At 41.5% G+C, this 20,084-nt stretch overlaps 1 protein-coding gene across 5 annotated transcripts in view; it reads left to right on the top strand.

Annotated features, from left to right (window-relative positions):
• MTHFD1L (methylenetetrahydrofolate dehydrogenase (NADP+ dependent) 1 like) overlaps window positions 1-20,084 on the top strand; it is a 157,642-nt gene that overhangs the window by 87,063 nt on the left and 50,495 nt on the right. For 4 of the 5 annotated variants that reach the window (XR_008576495.1, XM_054821399.1, XM_054821403.1 and 1 more), the window contains 5 exons: window positions 1,632-1,771; window positions 3,468-3,509; window positions 4,604-4,704; window positions 5,101-5,278; window positions 18,640-18,747. Coding sequence is in view for 3 of the 5 variants with exons in the window: in XM_054821399.1 (XP_054677374.1) it covers window positions 1,632-1,771; window positions 3,468-3,509; window positions 4,604-4,704; window positions 5,101-5,278; window positions 18,640-18,747 (569 nt within the window). In the remaining 2 variants the exon portion in view is untranslated. Of the gene's footprint in view, window positions 1-1,631; window positions 1,772-3,467; window positions 3,510-4,603; window positions 4,705-5,100; window positions 5,279-18,639; window positions 18,748-20,084 lie in introns of those variants that run through there. The other variant, XR_008576497.1, reaches the window with a different exon arrangement.

Genomic DNA, 20,084 nt, shown 5'->3' with positions numbered 1-20,084 from the left:
TTTGTTCCTGTGAATGATTGTGTTTGTGTAAACCTTTTTTTTTTCTTCTTTTTTCCTTTTTTTTTTTTTGTTTCCATGTTTGGTATGTCTGTTTTTCTCAGGGCTATTCAGAAAAAAAGAGAATACACTTACTACAATGATTTTGGAGCATGTTAATCATGACACTTGCCGTGTTACTCTCTCAAGAGGTCCCTGCTCCCCCTGCTTGCCCACCCCCTTGTTTGCTTGCTTCCTCCCCCAACCCCAGCAGCCATTTCCTCCCCCTGAGCAGAGCCACGCAGGCAATTGTTTCAGCCTGTGCAAAGCGAAGGGGTGGAAAAGGACCAGTGGGGTGAGGACAAATGCGCAAAGGCTGGGACTTCCTAAAGCACATTGGCTGCCAACAGAAAGAGACTTTCTCCCACAGCAGCAGAGCTGATCTGCAACTCCTCCTCCTCTTCCTCCTCCTCCTTGACCCTGCTGAAGGTTCCAGCCCCGAAATGTTCAATCAGCTGTTTGTGGTCCCCTTCTGAGCATCAGAGTCAAAACTGCTGATGAGAGGGAGAGAGAGAAAGGGGAAATTTACTAGTTTTTGCAAGCTGATTGGCGTTATGGGGACACGTTACCAGCCCTGCTTGGAGTCAGGTCCAGGAGCCTCTGGAACAAGCGATTTTTTTTTTTTTTTTTTCCCCACCCTGACTTGTTTGGTTAAAAGTCCCTTCACATCTTCCAGAGGCGTGCATCGATCCCAAGTCTTCAGTGTGTTCTGGAGGGAAATAGTTTCATCAGCAAATTTTCAACCAACAGGAGATTTAATCCCTTGAATTTTTGAATTACTGTGTGCTTGTGTTTGTCTAATAAAAATAAATTATTTGGATTTTAAAAGAGGCAATTGAAATAAATGATATTTGACAAATCAGAGCACATTAGCTCTGAAGAGACTGACATGGTTTAATACAGATTATCTTCTCTCTTATTTGTAGCTCTGCTAAAAATACTTTGCCAGGGCATATCCTGCACAGATTTTTTTTTTTTCCTGAGTCACGTTAAATTAATGTCTGACTTCTTTGGTGCAAAGTCCTATTATAGAATTCACTGTTTAAGAGTATCTTCAACACTGAGACATAACTGTAAATGATATTTTGTGTTTATAATTAAACATTTGCTCCACAAAAGCAAGAGATGATCAGAAGTTCTGCAAACCTAGGAGAATTTAGGTCCATTAATTATGATGAAGGCACATCTTCAGTGAAATCAAGGGAGGAGGAATAATGTAGGGAAGTCTTAGATCTGTAAGAATTTTAAACATTTTAAATAAATACAATTACACAGAAATAGCTATTTTAGAGGACTAGATGTTTTTAAAAGGCTTTGATTCCAACTAATTTGGATTGCTTGGGGTTTTTTTCCCTATGTGACTACTTTTGATGACATATTGTACATATCAAGAATAAGAGAATTTATTTCTGAGTTGGGAATAGTTTTTTAATCAGACTCAGTAATGTAAACAGACCTCTATTTGAAAGTTCATTCAAAACTGAGTACTGGTGTATATTTAAGTGCACTGTATGCTAAAGCAGAAATATCCCCCAGTGTTTAACCGAAAGCATGTTTTATGTGTGGTTTTGTTTTGTTTTTTTAATGTTTAACAGTAACTGAAGCTGGGTTTGGTGCTGACATTGGGATGGAGAAATTCTTCAACATCAAATGCAGAGCCTCTGGCTTGGTTCCCAGTGTGGTTGTGCTCGTTGCTACAGTGAGAGCTTTGAAGATGCATGGTGGTGGGCCAAATGTAAGTTTTTGCACCTTTCTTGAAAAATAAAATTGTTACTAATATTTGAAATAAGTAAAATATCTTGGTTTAAGCAATGTTGGGGGTAGCTTACAGGGCAGTATTTAGATATCCCTCCTGTGTTACCTCATTATATAGATGTTACGTCCAAAGCTAATGCAGGAATGGGAAGGCACAAATGAAAGAAGAGGGATGAAAGAGCTCTGAAGTAGTACTAAATCTTGCTGAGGCAGGGACGTTTGTTTGCATGAAAAAAAAACCCAAACCCAAACACCATAGTATGTATATATATTCTTTTCCCTGCCTTTTGAAATAGTGTTTGTAAGTGCACTGAAGTAGTCACAGGCTGGGAAAGTTGGCAGCTGAGCAGGAATGAGAAGAGTTGGGGTTGCAGTATGTGAGCGGAAGTAGGGAACATTGTTAGTGAAGGTTTTGAGATTTCTCTCACTGCAATAATGGGAACCCCTTCTGTCCTTTTAATCTGCTCAAATGAATTCCCTCAGGGATGCTAAGGTAACTAATAAAATTGTACAAGTGTTTTCCCAGTGTACCGAAAGTCACCAGCATATCATTTTTTTGCTATTTAAGCCACGAAGAGACTTGGACAGATTACTGATTGTAGAACTATTCCTCAGTCATACAATCGGATTGGACTCTGCTAGCCAAGCAGACAAACACTTAACTCCTAAAACCGCTTTCATCTGCCCAGCAGCATGCAAGTGAGTGATGCTGCCGGGGAAACAGTCTGACTGGGTGAAAATACCAGACCTGCTTCCACAGCCACAAAATTTTGGAATGCATGGTCTCCCTTGCAGCTAGTCATTTCTTAGAGCTAAAGCTGAGCTATCCTTTTTCAGTCTTTCAGGTTGACATATAACTTTCTATCATTTTTGTCCACTTCTAATGCAAGCTTTCATTATTTTTAATGATATTCCTCCGTGTGTATCAAGGCAGGTATATTGTCATGTGTGTTATCATTCAATCTAGCAAAAATAGGACTTAAAAATGTCTTAATAACTGTCTCTATTTCTGTCTGAGCTGTGTCTTTAGAAGCATAAAGCTTTCATTTGTTTACGTAATGCATCATAGAGACATGTGGAGTACCAGATACTTTTATTGGGAGGTTAACTGTAAAATGGACCAAGACCAATGCTTGAGACAGAAGTGTCTGAGTCCGGTGCCTGGGATCGATTCATGTGGTCGTTGAAGACTTGATGTAGTATCCTGGTGGTGCTCTTTGTATACCTTTGTGCTTTCCAGCAAAGTAAATTACTTGCATGCAGTTCCTTGCAAAGGGCAGTAATCACAGGAATCCCAAAGATCGCGTTCCTCTTCTAGTCATCTGTGTTACTGTTAATCCTTCAGCCAGCTGTTGGAGGTTGCTGTCCATTGTCTTTGCACTGCTGGTGCATTGTTAAGCATGTAGAATGGGATCCAATTACCTCCTCTCTAATAAATCTTTTACAACTAGCTGCTGAGTCACTACCTGTATCTTGCCACCCAAATACAATAGGAAGTGTTGCTATTCTTCATGTACTGGTGTGACTTGGAATAAAACAGAAGCTGCAGTCAAGCTATGATGTGTGCAATGTATGTGCTGATTGGCAGTATAGAAAGTAAGCAGAAATGCACTTCTGACCATTTAGAATTATGACAAGTGTCAATCTGTGATGACTTTGATTGTTTATTATTCCAGGTAACTGCTGGTGCCCCCTTGAAGAAAGAATACACAGAAGAGGTAAGAGGAACTATTCTAAAACTTTAGGAGAAGTTTGGTTTTTTTTTTTCAAAGGGACAAAATAATGTGGTGTATGAAGAATCAGAACTTCTCATTCCTCTGGCTGGATAGTGTGCAGCCTCAGGTTTAACAATAGCATACGCTAATGCTGACATTCAGTGAACACCTTTAACAGGCATTGCCAACACATAAAGCCATCTCGTCTTCCCCCAGCCACTTAGTGTTATCCCTCTTGTGTGTGCTATGTGTGTGATTGCATGGTAGATTGTACTGAGGAACTGAGCCAGCTGAAAAATAACTTTTTTTCAGGAGTTTTTCCAGGACCACTAAGTTTTCAGACTGATCAGCTCTTCATTCCAGTCCATCATGCAGGCATTTATGGCAGCACAAGAGCAGAGTGGTGCAGGGGGTCAAAGACACTCCCTGAAATTAATGATAGCTTAACCTGTTCATTAAACAACAGGCTTAATCTGTTTGCACCTCACATCTGGTGTTGGATGTCACTCTTCAAACAAGAGTGGATTCTACAGGCTTGTTTTCTTTGTCTCTTTGCTGAAGACAAATTCTGGTCTTTTTTTTTATCAGGCTAAGGATATGTGTGTTGTTGCAATTAAGACAAGACCTACAAAGGGTGAGGTAAAAGAGTAAATAAGGAAATCCAGTAACGTGCTTTTATCTGGGATATGTATGTATATATAGATTAAACTACGCATCTAACACATCTGTGTGTCAAACCCCACCCCACTACTGTAGTTTGTTTATAAACTTTGCAAAGAAGGGACTAATGGCCCTTTCACAGTCATGACAGGCAACCAGTCATCAGCTGCACTGTGTTCATGTGTCCCAGAAAAGAGCAATACTTTCATGTACAAATTTTGGACACTGCTTAGTTACTTAAATACGTATCTTATTAATTCTTATTTCAATTAATAAGTAAGATAAATGCCAAAATATTTTTGTCTGGAAGCATTTTACTTGCCTGCAGCTGTCATGATCAGCGCTGTTTATGTTCAGTTTCATTTATGGAAAATTCTTTGGCTGGAGAAGACTTGATGTATCTTACCATTTCCATTAATTTTTATTTAATTGCACAGAACCTCCAGCTGGTAGCTGATGGCTGCTGTAACCTACAGAAACAGATTCAAATTACTCAGCTCTTTGGAGTTCCTGTTGTGGTTGCTCTAAACGTCTTCAAGTAAGTCTATTCTTTCATTACTCTTGTGAGTAAATCCACAGTTCACACTTTTCTTGGTTTTTAAATTAATCAGTTTTGGCATGAAGAAAAGAAGCTATTAAAGAAGTTCCTTTTTTCGTCATGAATATAAAGACCTTTAAATCCTTAGCTTATTCTTAAGGTTTTAAAACCACAAAAAAAATATATACTGTTATGGAAATATTAATCTTCCATGTTAATTAGCTATAACAATTACGAAAAGTGTTCTTGAAACGTGTAAATGCATATGCTGTATACAAATGCATTATGTATGTGGCACAACTACTATATAGACTTGCTTTCCAACTGGTAAGTATATAAGGTTGTAAAAGAGAACTAATTAAACAAAATAATGAGACGGAACTGTTTGGTTGGCAGAACTGACTCTCCTGCTGAGATTGATCTGGTGTGTAAGATTGCGAAGCAGTCTGGAGCATTTGATGCTGTACCCTGCAATCACTGGTCGGCTGGTGGTAGAGGAGCAGTAAAATTAGCTCAAGCTGTGGAAAAGGCAGCCAATCAGAAAAACAGTTTCAAATATCTCTACAGCTTGGAGGTAAGATTTTATCTTTTTTTTTTTAGTGAATGCATGCTGCATCAGTGTTGGATTTAAAATGAGAAGAACGTTGCAACAAAGCTATCTAAGATACTTGGAAAGGGGCTTGACTTGGCTTAAAATCACAAAAGCTGGAGAGAACAATCTGTGGCTTGTCTAATCAGAGGAGCAGGATACTTGCTGGTAATGCTTGTTATTTAGCGCATTGAATGATGTTTCTGATACTTTCTTGTTTAACATAAAAGTATGTCTGTAGATGGAACATTCACAAATTATTGTGGAGACTTGCCACAAAGAACTCATAGTCATGATATTTGTCCTGACAGTCAGCTAAAATGAAATACAGTTACTGTCTCACAGTCAGGGTATTGCTCCAAGTTGTGGCTCCCCGAAGCATTCACTCTCTGTACGAGAAGGATGTTAGAGGTAGCCTGTGCACGCTCGTGCTACACATCTGCCCAGCCAGACAGGTCAACGCAGAGAAAAAGCGCTGCCTTTACCAGCACCCGCTTACACACCCACAGCCCTCAAACGAACATGAAGAGCACAGGCGGCCCAGTCCTGCTCCTTCTCTGCTGCAGATCGGGATTGGAGTCTGCTATATGGTGCACACGATATCTGGGTCACTGCTGCTGTTGGCCTTAGATTCTCGGTGTCCCCAGGAGCAGCCCCCAGTGCCCCTGCCCTGCTCCAGTTGCTGGCACCAGGGCCAGGAGCCCCTGAGGGTCACGGCTCACTCCAGCTGCTGGTGCACAAACCTCCTCTCCTGCACTCTAGCTTTCATACAACACATCTAGAGCAGAGAGCACACCCACACAGAAGGTAGTCAGAAATCAGATTTAATGAGAATATGGGACAGACTCTGGTGCTCAAGTACAGAGCTCAGTCAGGCAAGCTACTGACCAGATACCTTTACACTCAACCGGCCCCTTCCCCTTTTCCCTCCATTTTCTCCAACACTTGTTCCTCTTCAATCCACCTTGATTACTCCCTTTCCCTGTCTTTGGTTCTTCCACTAAACATGCCCTAACAATATTTGCACATTCCCACAATGCCCTTCAGAAATCCCAGTCCCAAAATGCTCTTCCTCCCGAGTCCTGTGCTGCTGTAGGCAATTGCTCCCTTTCGTTTGCGAAGTTTTCCGATTAAAGAGTTTCCCCATTGACTAACCTTGGTGCATTTCACACCAAGGACAATGGTCTTATCCTTCCCCTTGGATGATCTTGGGAAACAGCCAATTCAGTGTGTTCTGATTTTCACTGATTAGGTTTTTCCACTGATTACATTACTAGAGTTCCTCCACCTATCATTGTTCCTCTCATCCTTGCTTGGGCTTTGTGTTTAATTTGCGTAGCCCTTAGATAATCTAACAAAGAATAGTGCGGTCCAAGTTTCAATCCTTTGTCTGCCAGAGATGGTGACTCTTTTTCCGTGTCTTGGAGACTTGGTTATTGCATTCGTCTGCAAGGTAACATCGCGGCATCATGACCTGTGAAGAGGAGCAGCTTGCAAAGAAGGGCTGCTTGGGCCCCCGAAGGCACTCTGCTGGAGCAGCACCGTGCAGGCAGAACGTTTGGAGGGACGTATTGCCGAGAAGGTTATACAAATGGTTTCTCAGGACCCTCCTGGCCATCCAAATGTGGGTGGGTTAAAATTTGGGCAGCAAAATAGACTTCTCTGCCACCAAGGAGTCCCTTGTCAAATTTCAGATCCTGTGGCCCAGTGCTACTTGTTTCCTTAGGAAATGTTTGAATGCTATTTTTTAACAGCAGAACGTCAGCTTCATTCTTTTAAATGGCTGAAAGTTCCCGTTTTGATTCTTCTCGCCAGAAAAAAGTTCAACCTGAGGTAGATATGCCCTACTGTTGTCTTTCACTTTCTCTCCTCCCTGATATGTACCTCCTATCTGTTGCACCCATTTTATTTCTTCTTTCCACCTCCTCCACTGTTTTCCCAAATGTCAGTAATCCAGCCAACTCCTATTAGTATTAAACACTACCTTCACAGAATAGATGGAAATACCTTGGGAATATAAGTTCTGTGGCATCTATTCAGGGCGGTTTGCCCACAGAACATTTTTACAGCCAAACAATGGACAATGTATCTGCCTTTCTGAGTTTGTCTCTAATGAGATGCTCTGGAAACTGAAGATAGCATTTTATACATTTTGCATAATAAAATGGGGGAAAAAATTTGTTCAGAAATAAGTGTACTAGTTCTCCCCATGGGACGCTTGTGTTACAGAGATAGCACATTAGTGTTTGACAAGTCTCATATTTAAGCTCTGATGTTACTGTATTTTATGTAGTTTACAATCTTGTGGTATGAATGAGTAGAAAGGATTAGTAGAGGTGGACTCTGCCTCTATGAAGGAAGAAAATGAGATTGATTGCTACTTTAACGTCTTTCCCAGACACATCTTTTTGCGTTGTGTTGCATAAGCGGCATGATCTTAAGCACAAAGGGAATGAATCACATCTTTACATCAACTTAATATCCCGTAACTTAACACAAGTATTATAAGCCTGAAAAATATGTTGAAGGGATTTTATAAAAACATATAAAGAGTTTAAAATACTGTAAAAAAGTAAATTCATGCCAACAAAAACAGTAAAGTTCAGGCTTCTGTTTCATTCTTACTGTGCAAAGGATGGGGACTGAAGCACTTGGAAGTAGGAGAGTGAAACAGCAATGCTGTCACTTGTACGGTATGGTCGGTCATTTGGTCACTGGACCTACAGGAACATGGAGAAAAGCCACCTCTTCCAAATGAGACTGCCTAGATAATAATTAAGATTGTAATACGATTTTTTGATGTAGCAGTTTTGGGGACTGAGTTCTACTGTTCAAAGGGATAACTATGGCAGAAAATTAAGAAAGGTAGCAAGATGGGATTCAGACAGATGATTTCTCTCCGTCATTGTGCCTAAAGGGGATGTAAGTGAAAGGATGTAGTTCCATCCCTCATCTTACCAGTGACCACTGGATTTCACTGGTTACTTGAATAGTTTGAAGTCCTGGTTGCCTCAAGTTTGACGAAGTTTGCTGTGGTGGTGTTTTGGGTTTTTTTCTTTTTCTTTTCTTTCCCCTTTGGAACATCGAAGGGGGAAATACTCTGCATAAAACCACCACCACTTCATTAATGTCTCTGTCTTTATGAGATTACTCTTAACTTCGCTCCATGTCTCCATTTAGCCCTTTGATGTCTGTGCATCTTATTTTCCTTGGTCTGTAAAACTTCATCAGAATTTACTTCCAAAACTGGCTATAACTAGAAGAACTTCCAACAGCAGAGAACACTGTAGCCATAATAGATTCATTCAGCGTTTTGATGTTTTGTTAGAAATCATTACCCTGGGGGTTTAAAAACAAAGACCAAAACCCCTGTATGTAAAACTGGTTTAGATCCTTTTTTACTAGTTAGACTAAAGTTTGCAGCAAACTCTATTATTAATATACAGTCGGTCATGTGATTACAAGATAGTCCAGGTCAGCTGAGCTCTCTTGGGTTTTTTTCCAAATGGCATGCATCTCTGCAGTGCTTTATGTAATTTCCAAATGTATACCTGGAAGCAAAGACTCCCTTGAAAGCTGATTACAAATGTGCATAATATGAGAAGAACAAGAAAGTCTTTTCTAGATCTGTCAAATACCAGTAAAAAGTTGAGGATCAGCATTTTTTTTTCTGAATCCTGAGCTATGTTTATACATTTATACCATCTTGAGAAGTGATACCCAAGCATGTGCTGAATGAGTGATTTTAGACAGTGGACACAACACAGTTGTGTCAGTTCAGGACTCAGGCTCAGCTAAGTGGTCCTGTTGAGTGTCATAGTAAACTAGTCTAATTAGAAGACTGTGCTAATGTAGTTATGTTCCTTGAAGTATCTCATTCAGTCTGTTTAAACTTCCTTGGGCGTCTCTACATGACGCAGTGTTCTGTAGTCCCACTTTTAGATTGCCTTGCAAGTTCTCTTTATTTCTCTAAGCAGGCAAGCATTTGTTTTTATCCTAGTAGCTGATGCTTGTACTTTTTATTTAATACTTCTTGTTTCTATCAAGGCTTTGTTTGACATTTGGTATTAGATGAACGAATATTTTACAAGGGTTGAAATAAGAACAGAATAAGCTTCGAACATATTTTGAGGGCAGTGCAAAGAATAGCTGCATATATGATTTTGGGACTGCATATGTGTGCCAGTGTCATGTCGTGGATCAAGTACAAGAAGTGACCTCTGACAAGTAACCCCAGCACTGTTGTCACTTTAACAGTGAAGAAAAGGATGCAAACAGATAGAGTGTACCATGAAATGCTTACAGTATTAGCAATTGCACAGGGTGAGGAGGAGGGGGAGCAAGGAGCAAGGATGAGTTTTTATATGATAGGCTCCAGAGTTTATAACATAGTTTAGAAGATTATTGGCAGTAGTCGTCATAAATGCTATAGTAGTGTGTGGTTTTAATATGGCTTTTTGCCCCCACTGCACACTAACCTCTTTTATTTTACTGTTGAATTGGTTTCTTGCTGAGTATTTCTCTTTAGTGTTTGGAGGATGGGTTTGTTTTAAAGGCCTTCTGAACTCTCTATGAAATAATCTGTGCTTTTTTCTTTTTTAATATATATTCTTGCTACATATGGAAAATATCAAAATTTCAACTCTTATCACTGTTGACTTCCTTTCTGGGTTCACTTTTCTTGAAGTATGGGTCTTTAAGTCGCAGCGGAAAGCTATTACTCAAAATAAAGTTGACTGACCCATTAAAAGTAAGTTTAGATAACTAGGGGGAGTACAGGAGAGGATGGAAACATAGGCATCCCATTCCCAAATTTCTCTGGCTTTGGTGCCTGTTCTTGGCAGGGGGGGAAGCTGTATTCCCCACTAACGCGTGCCTGGTGAGTAACTTGCCTCCTTTCACTATCCTGGTCTTGTCTCTTCTCCTGTGGTGAACTCTCCTGTGACTTACAGCAGACCTCCTCAACCTGGGGGAGGAATCATAGGTCTGAATGAAGGCAGGCACTAGTTTTTTTTAGAGATGCATTGCTCCTTCCTGCAAGGCAGCTGGAGCTCAGTGGGCTAACACTCTGGGAGATGGAAGAGAGAAGGGCAGGCGTATGGCATGAGGCAGGATCAGCATATCTGGCCAGTCAGTGACTTAGCATTGTCCCCTTAAAAGACTGACGTGGTAACCTGACGGGTATGATTGAAAAGCCTCAAATCACCTAATTTATGCTGCATTGGAAAACTAAATTGAAGAGTGTAAAGGTTGCAAAAGGGAGGGAAGAGAAGGGGTTGTTCCAGTCTTCCGAGTTTGTCGGAAGACACCTTTTTTTTGCCAGTGCTCTGCCTTTAGGTAATATCATCGCAAATTAAGATATTTCCAGGTTGTGCTGTGGAAGTTGATTACACAAATATTTTGACTGTGTGCAGTGAATTTCCTGGCCAGCCTGCAGAACAAAGGAGAGCTTTCTCAGCTTGGGGCCATCCACTGGGACCGAGGTTGAGTAGCAGCATGTCGCAGGGAGGCATTTGGGCAGTTAGCAGCCTCAGCACTGGTAGTTTTCTTCCCCTGCTGGGAGCATAACAACAACTTGGGCAAATCTGGAGCATCTGAAACCACAGTTGTGCTTCCCCTGCCTCTACTGTGCTATGGCAGCATGGTGTGGGCTGCCACTTGCCTCATTTCTTCCAGCCTTAGCTTCAGCTGTCAGAGACAATGGGTCACTCAGCCGGGTCTAAGGGTGGCTTCAAAACAGAGAAAGCTCTGCCAGCAGCGCTTCTCTGTGTGTTATCTTCTCTTCCGTCCGCTGCCCACGGTCTCCAATAACAAGAAAGAGCTGTGGGTAACGAAGGAGGGAAGACACCAGTCAGTGGAGGAGAAAGCTCCTTGGTGCAGTGTACTAGGAGGAGTGGCTCAAAGAGGAAGGCAGAGTCAATAAGGGCTCATGGGGCCTGGCTTTGAGGATGCTGACCTCCAGGGGAATGACCTAAGGCAGAGTGTTTCTCTTCATTTGTAAACTCGTCATTTTTTCAATCTCAGTGTGATTGAAGGGCAGGGGGAGGTGTCAAGGATATTTTCTGTTTTCTCCACTAATACCATTAAGCCACTAAGCCATGAAAGCCTTCCATCATGTGTCTGCTGTCACATCCACCCAAGACACCTCTGTTCTTTTGCCTAGGAGGCACATAACTTCTGTGTTGTTCTTTATACAGCACAGTCACGTATGGACCCAATGGAAGGTCCTTAAGCACTGGTGGAGTAGGAATAAATAAAATAATATATGCTCCTTACTGAAACCTTTCCTAATAAACGATGGAGATCACTTCTCATCTTGAAATGGAAATGCAGGCTATGCTGCCCTCCAGGGTATGCTAGTCTTTAAACTATTCCCCCCCACCATTGCGACCTAGCAATGAAGCCACATTAAAGAGGAATTCCGCAGGGCTGTACCAGCCTCTCCTCCCGCTCCCATCAAAGAGATTTCAGTGGAGTGTGGACACTTCTTCCACTGAATTGGGTGTTCTAGGGTTGGAAGCTATCTTTCTTCCACTCCATCTCTTTTTTGTGGATGTAGGCTCTTGTCAGCACTGCAGTTTTCTGTTTGTTTTCATTATTTTCCTGTTCTTTGCATGAAGCAATTTTCTTAGGTGCAGCTGGGGTTTCAAAGTTGGGGAAATGGAAAATAAATCTCTAAGGCCAAAGGCTTAGGTGTTGATTCACAAACTGTTTAACTTGACTTTTCCGCAAATTAAAAAACAAACTCTTGTCCCGTGCCAGCAAAGGAAGAGGAGTGCTAAAGGCTTGGGAATCCTTTTGTCAGCCACAGATCTTCTGGAACCAGAATATACAGATACTTTAATAAATGTGTTTTTATTTTATCCAGGGGAAAAGCTAGAAGTAGGAGTTCGAATGTGCAGAGTCAGCTATTGTTTTAGCACTGCACTCTGTCACCCCACACAGCACCTTCAGCCATACTCCCATCATATGTTTTCATTTGGCAGCCTTCCCAAGAAGAGAGATGAGTGATGTCTGCATACTGTTTCACTTAGCCAACCAGCGATTCTTTATTATTGCTTTCAGTGAATGCATAAGTTAAAATTTTGAAAGTGCCACTGCCTTGAATTTTAAACCATTTTAAGAATTTCTGTTAAAACACAAGCAGCTTAGCAACAATAAACCCAGATGTTGGTGACCTCATAATTAAACTAGTGATCTCATAATTAAAAATAGGCAGTGAGACTAAAGTGAATGTTTAAAGACCTTGAAGTATTAAATGTGTAAGTTACAAGTGAATAGTGTTCTTGTATATTCTCCGGTTAAATGCATGTTTTTCAGCAGAATCTTAAGTTTTCTGAGAGAATGAAGTAGTTTTAAATATTTATGTTGTATAACTGTGAAGAGATCTTTTCAGACAGTGTTGCACTGATGGGCATTCATTTAAGGTATTCAATTTAAGCTACATAACACCAGTGCTTCTTATAGTAGTGTGGCTTTGCAGCAACCTAGTAGAATGAAGTCTGACTACGGACTTACTGCTGTTGACTCTGGCTTTTCAGAGACATTTTCTGTTGGACTCTATTTTGGTGAGGAAGTTAGGGGCGATGTTTAAAAGCAGAAGAACGGAGGAAGGAAATGAACAGGGATTGTTTTCAGCAGTCTCAGGGATTGGCTATGGGGGATTATAAAGATGAACCCCTTTTTCCAGTAACCAAAGAGCTTAAAGTCAGGTGTCCAGATTAGGTTGCAAAAGATGGGAATCCCGAGTACGGTCCCAAGCCAGGTCCCTGGTAGCTTGCACGTTTCATTTCACATGATACTGGCTTTTGGCAGCAAGACTGATTTCAGGACTCCCAGCCCAAGCCGGGTGTCCCTGCCCCAACTCACTGTTTCTGCTGGTACATTGCAGTGATCAGTTTTGAACAGTTTGAGCAATTCTTCCTGTAGAGATAGTATTTAAGCTATCTCTGTGTCTCTGCTTTATACTGGCTTTGCCTTCATGGTGAGCTGGATGTGTGAACTGATCTGGTTTACAATAGCTTCTTTCCCCCCCCCCCCCCCCCCCCCCCCCCAGGTTATGTTTTAGCCTGGATCACTTTCTCTGGTATGTGCAGCTGCACAAACAGCGGTGCTGCCCTCTCAGTTGCGCTGGCACATGGGTGAGCGTGAGCAGCAGAGGAAGGGAGGATGAAGGAGGGTCTGTTGAAGCTGGTCTGCTGTCTGTGGAAATCCTCATCAAACCCTACGTGGAGAAATGATAATCCGCAGTCTGCTGTCATAGCTGAAGGAAGAGATGAAGGGTAAAGGAAATGTGAGGAAAAGATAGCAGAAACGAAACCCTATTAAATTACATTTTGGTAAAAACCTTGCTGCTGATAGTATTGGAAGAAGGAAGACTGTGTAATAAACAGCAGCAATTTGCCGTAACATCATGCCTTGCAAGGAGGATGGCCTAGAAGTAGCAGTATGGCTGAGTGACAACACTGATGTGATGTCATCTTGGATAATCAATTCAATCTTGGGAATGACAGGCTGTCCTCTTTATCAGTGCTGATTTCTTGGTTTAATCGTTCTCTATCAAGTAATGGAACATACAGCTACACAGATACTGGTTTTGTGAGAGCAGTTTGTGCACTTTTGCTGTAGCACTTGTTATACTTTAGCCAAGGAGATAATCCTGTTTATGGTGTGGGTGCTTGGCAGCCTCAACAAGCACATGTGTTTGGGCTTGCCTCAGAAGCAGCATATGGCTTTGGTAGCTCTGAATTTGTGAGATTTCAGAAATGCACATTGTCTCTGGGAGGGCTGTGGAAATCGGTTGTTTCTCAGAGAAACACCAAAGCTGCTTAACTATCAGCAGATATTTATACCGTGTGGCCCTGTAGCTCCTTCTCACGTTCAGTATAAATTTGCATTGAGTATTTCATGGTATCATTTTCTCAGGAAGCTAAAACTGAATTTGGAATGAATTCTCTGAAGCTGCCATAATCCTTCAGCATTAGTACTAATACATAGTTGCATATCTATAAAAGTCAGCTTTTGTCTAAATCCATTCTATCTATTGTGTATCTGTCACCTGTTCTCTGCTTAAATGTACTTAGTTGTGAAACATTCAGAACCTTACATAAGGGAAATGAGAAGAGGAGTAGCTTTTATTGCCGGTCCTAAATCATAGAATCATAGAATGGTTTGGGTTGGAAGGGACCTTAAAGATCATCTAGTTCCAACCCCCCTGCTGCGGGCAGGGACACCCTCCACTAGACCACGTTGCCCAAAGCCTCATCCAACCTGGCCTTGAACACTTCCATGGATGGGGCATCCACAACCTCTCTGGGCAACCTGTTCCAGTACCTCACCACCCTCACAGTAAAGAATTTCTTCCTAATATCTAATCTGAATCGACCCTCCTTCAGCTTAAACCCATTACCCCTTGTCCTGTCACTACACTCCCTGATAAACAGTCCCTCTCCAGCTTTCCTGTAGGCCCCTTCAGGTACTGGAAGGCCACAATTAGATCTCCCCGGAGCCGCCTTTTCTCCAGGCTGAACAATCCCAACTCTCTCAGCCTGTCCTCATAGGAGAGGTGCTCCAGCCCTCTGATCAGCTTCGTGGCCCTCCTCTGGACTCGCTCCAACAGCTCCATGTCTCTCCTGTACTGGGGCCCCCAGAGCTGGACGCAGTACTCCACATCAGGTCTCCTGAGACTGGAGTAGAGGGGCAGGATCACCTCCCTCGACCTGCTGGTCGCACTGTTTTTGATGCAGCCCAGGACACGGTTGGCTTTCTGGGCTGCAGGCGCACACTGCCGGCTCATGTTGAGCTTCTCATCAATCAATACCCCCAAGTCCTTCTCCTCAGGGCTGCAAAAATCTTTTGTGCTTTTGATGCTTTCATTATCTGCACATTTTATAAATATCATTATCGCCATAGCTGTCCACATAGTAGAGGTGCTGTGGAACGAAGCTGCTGTTCACAAGGGTGCATTGACACCCACCACGCAGACAGGACTTTTCATCCTCCTTTCACTGAGACTGTTCTACTGAGGGCCTGCAAACAGTTGCATTGGCGCAGCTGAAGGTGCCACTTTGTACCTTGTGAGTAGGAATGAACAACTGGTTCAGACAAAAAACGTGAGAGATACGAAACGACTTATTTTTCCTAAGTGCCTGGGATATATGGCTTCTGCTGGCAGATATTTGACCAAGGTGTTTAAGGTACAAATAGGTAGCTCACAAGGGTTTTAAGAAGAGCCTGGTATCAGCTGGACCAAAAATCTAACTAAAATCCCTCAGTGATTTAGGTACTTAGTACAACACGTCTCTATTTTTCAGCCCCTTTGAATTCAGCTAAGCACTCTTCCATACTTCACTAGGTGTGGTGGATCCCTGTGCCCATCAGTGAGAGTATTTCCATAGTGAAGTCATCAGCAGTTTTGTTGAAAACCTAAAGCTAAACTTGCTCTTAAAGACCAGAAAAGAAAAAGTCAAGATTGTTCCTACAAATGTCTTGTAAACATCCAGGCTTCTGCTATGGCAAATGTGTAAAAAGTCTCTTGAATTACTAAAGCTTATTTTCTGATAAATACCATTATGTTATTTTCAACCAAAATGAATTTGTATTTCTCGTGTAAAATATCAGGTGGCTTTTCTTTGGAAAATACTTCTTTAAGTTAAATTAAACCAAAATGTCCCAGCAGAATTACTTGATAACTGAAACACAGGAAACTTTTTAACTTGAAAGCTGTTACACAGTGATTCTAAATAGATAATCCCTTAAAAATCTCACTAAATACAAGGAAACAGGTGGATCCTTAGAATGGTGTAGTATATTCCTTTCCCTACTCCTGCAAGGTCAGGAAGGAAGCATGTCTGAGTGCACACATGCACTGGCTGCGTTAATGTGTATGGAGCATCTGTGCCTCCCTTCTGGTTTCTACCTGAACTGGGCTCAGCCAGGACTCATCTGCCTGTGTCGTGAGATTAAATAGGATCAAACGCTCTGACAGCCATGCGCATTGCCTCATCCGTTTGTATGCGCGTGCCTCGCAAAAACATGCGACGGTCTCAGAAAACCACTTTTGTTTGCCATTCGCACTCCTGCAACTGCTTCCCCGCTGTTGATTCTTCTGAGGTTACATTTGCAAAATTTGAGGTGTTGGTACTGGCCTGAAAAGTATCTGAAATTCTGGTTTAAAAAACCCCCAAACATAAATCCGTAGGGATACAGTTTGACTTTCCAGCTCAGACCCAGTCATGCAAGATATGACGCGCATCCTGGGAGGAGCAGAGTGCCACCGCTGCCATTAAGGCAGCCTGCTCTGATGTTCGCCAGAGCCCTGCTAGGTTTCGTTTGGAAACTACAGCTATGGTCGCTGGAAGGGGGCTGAGGGTGTAGTAGTGATGCTGATGTCAAATTAGCTTGAAATATTTTGACACAGATACAAGTTGAATCTAAATGAACATCTCCATCTCAATGAATTTACGAGGTTTAAGCAGAAAGCTGTTACTTTTGATGTTGGCCTGCTGACAGCGGGGAGTGGAATTCCTTTTGCCTTTGCTGTTGCTGTTAGTCCTTGACTGCAAGCAAAGGCAAGTTAACTGACACGTTTTGCATTTCCTCCACTGTGTTCAAAACTGCCGTGGGTATGAACGTATTTAATAATCAGCCTGAAAGAAGTTTCATCTCGTTGACGGCTATCAATGTCACTAAGTATTCCATTCAGCTTAATGCTGCTGTAAATTATATCCAGGATATTTGCAATGTGTTACCTCCAATCCTCTTTTTTTTTTTTTTCCGCACTGCTTGGATTCCTATAAAAAGCCTAAAGTCAGGAACGTGACATCATTCCACCCAATTAAGGTGCAATAAGGACATAGTCAGCATGTTCAGAAAGTGTCTTGTAGAACATCTTTAAACCTCACTTTGAAATTTCATATCTGATGGGTGGATTTTTTTTGAGCCTTAGTAGCTTTTGACTACCTCACATTTAAGCTACTTGAAAGTCTAGCAAGCTTCTTTTCTTGTGATGTCTCTGTTACTGGAATTCTTTATTCATGTAAAGGCAGACTACTTTAATTTTTCTAAAATTCAGTCATAAATACAAAAAAGGTCAGTCTGACACAAACCCTTCAACTGATGTATCTTTGCAGAAAAACCATTACTTCTAGACAGGCATTGCAAAAATGTGATTAACCATGGAGCTTCCTATAAATGCACCAGATACTGTTTTGTGAATAACAAACTCTTTCTTGCCTTTGTTGGAATAAAATGAAATACTTCTATTTTGTGTTCTGGTGCTTTTTGTATTGTTTGAGATTACCGAGTCTTCTTCCCCAAGTGGTACCTCTTCAGGTTTTGCTCAACACTTCTTCCACATGTGTTGATAATTAAATATGCTAGAGTATGAATTACTGGTGGGGTGTTCCCTGAAGTATTGCACACATCTCTGGCCATCTGTGGTCAGCACTGAAGTAGCTGAACTGGTGGTATGATCCTTCCTCCATCGTCCAGTTCCTATTGAAAGAAGTCAAATAGGTTGGCTTGTTTAAAATAGGCTATAGGGGTGATAACTGCTGTCTCCAAGGTCATTCAGAACAAAAGGAGTGAAACAGAGGAAAGAGTTGTTTTCTCTAAATAAACAGAAATGGTGGCACAAAAAGTAAATGCCTGATCTGACTAAAAAGAACTGTCTGCTGAAAATCTGTGAAAGGATTTCTAACAGCCTGAATGTAAAAGTCTGCATCTGTCTTCAAATAGCAGCAAAGTGCTTTACAATATTGATGCTACAATTCAAAATGCATATGTTAGGAAGGATAGGAGGTGAGAATTAAAAAAAAAAAAAACCAAAACCCAAACATTAAGATCAAAAGAGCAGTGATGGGTCATGAATTTTCTGCTACAGTTCCTTGCTTCTCAGAGGAACGTTCCCTGGCTGCCTGCTACCTTGTCTTGTCTACTCATTGTGTAGGTTATCTTTATTGTGAAATGAAATTTATTTGTCTAGTGATCCCTGTTAACCCAGTGGAGCTTGCTTCCTCGTATTTGCAGTGTGCATTAGATCTTGATTCTTAAAACTGCATGACAGTAGTTTTCTTCCCCCATTTTAGGCAAAAGTGTAAGCTTATGTTGTGAACTTTGTAGCACACAAATTATGCAGCTTCTAAATGATGGAGTAGCTGAAATCATGGTTGTAATTCATGTACCTGTAGCTGAACATCTCATCCATCACCAGTGGTTTTATGCTTTGGCAAGCCTGTTTAACAAGGGTGATTCTAAATGAGAGATTCAGATTTCTCACTCAGCAAACAAGATCCTAGTTTCTCTTGGCTAATGTTCATCCTTCTATTGTTTCCTTGTCTCTGCAGCTTCCTATTGTTGAAAAAATAAGGATTATTGCTCAGAAGGTGTATGGAGCTCAGGATATAGAGCTGTCTCCCGCTGCGCAGTCACAAGTCGATCGTTACACCCGGCAGGTAAGAACACCAGTGAATTATGCCATCAGGTACCTGCTGGATGAGAGTCTTAGGAAACCTCGGGGTGCAAAAGGTTCTCAGATTGGAGTGTTTAGTTAAGCTTTGCTAAAAGGCGTGAGCTTACCCATGGTGCTAAACTGTGGAGGTCAGTAAGGATTGGTTTAGATTAGATTAGATAGAACAGAATGGTTTTAACCTTGAAAGCTATCTCCTGTAAGGTATATGTGGTGTCTGGAGTCCTTCTGAGATTGTTGATGGTACTATGTACTTTCTATGCAGAGTGGTAATTTTGGGTTAGTGCCTTAAATGTGACAACTGCACATCTGCAAAAGTAGCAGCTAGTGAATGTGCCCGATTTTAGCATGAGTGTTCATTTGTACCTGCAAAAAATGAACTTTTGCAAACACAAAAAGACCTGTGCACAGCTATGCACATTAGCAACAAAGCTCCCAATACTTGTAAAATCTTTTGTTTTCCTTCTGTTCATGTTATTTTCAAGGGGTTATAAATGCTAGAATGTAAAATAGATCACCATTCCTAAAGTATGTGGGAGTGGGCTTAGTCACAGTTTGAAAACAGTTTTGAAACCATGTGGAGAGGTGAATGTATTTTCTGTAATGTAATGGCTTCTGCGCATAAACATGGCTGGAATCTGTCAGAAAATAGAAACTATGGACAAGGTGTCATGGACTAATTCCTGACTATACTTGAGCAGCCTGGTCAGACAGGCAGAAGTATAGCCATCTTCTCTATAATGCAAATCTCTTGAGAATTAATTTGATTTTCTAGATGGAAAAGAAGCTTACTTAGTGTACTTGAAGCAAAATAATCCATGTCTTTATCTTTTCCTTCTGTGATTCTCTAATTCATTTTTTAGCCTAAATGTTAGTAGTATTAGGAAATGTTTTCACAATGTCGTTAAAGGATTGTCGTCAGCGCTGGGCCGCAGGGGCAATTCCCTGCGGTGCCGCCTCTCCTCTTGGCCTTGTGAATTGCATCCCTGTTTGTCACGGAATTGAACAGAAGAGTTGAAGGTGCTTGACTCAAGGTTAATCGATAACCTGGGACACAAATAGTGTGGGGGGAGCTGCTGAGGGCCTTTCCCTGATTTTCTCCCACTTTTTGAGTAACTACTGCACTGTCATTAATGAAGCACCTCGTGCAGTTTTTGTCTTGTTTAAAAACAAAACAAAACATCATGAGCCATTTGTGTTTACGCTCAGGAAGACGTTGGTGTAGGTTTCCTGTTCGGTGTGGTGCCCGTTTTGCACTCTTTCTGAAAATACACACTCTAGCCATGGTATGGGCAATTTTTGCACCTAACTGTAGATTGAGAA

Source organism: Grus americana, chromosome 3 (genome assembly GCF_028858705.1).
Source record: "Grus americana isolate bGruAme1 chromosome 3, bGruAme1.mat, whole genome shotgun sequence".
In the NCBI taxonomy this organism is placed as follows: Eukaryota; Metazoa; Chordata; class Aves; order Gruiformes; family Gruidae; genus Grus; species Grus americana.
This window is presented reverse-complemented; position numbering and strand designations above follow the sequence as displayed.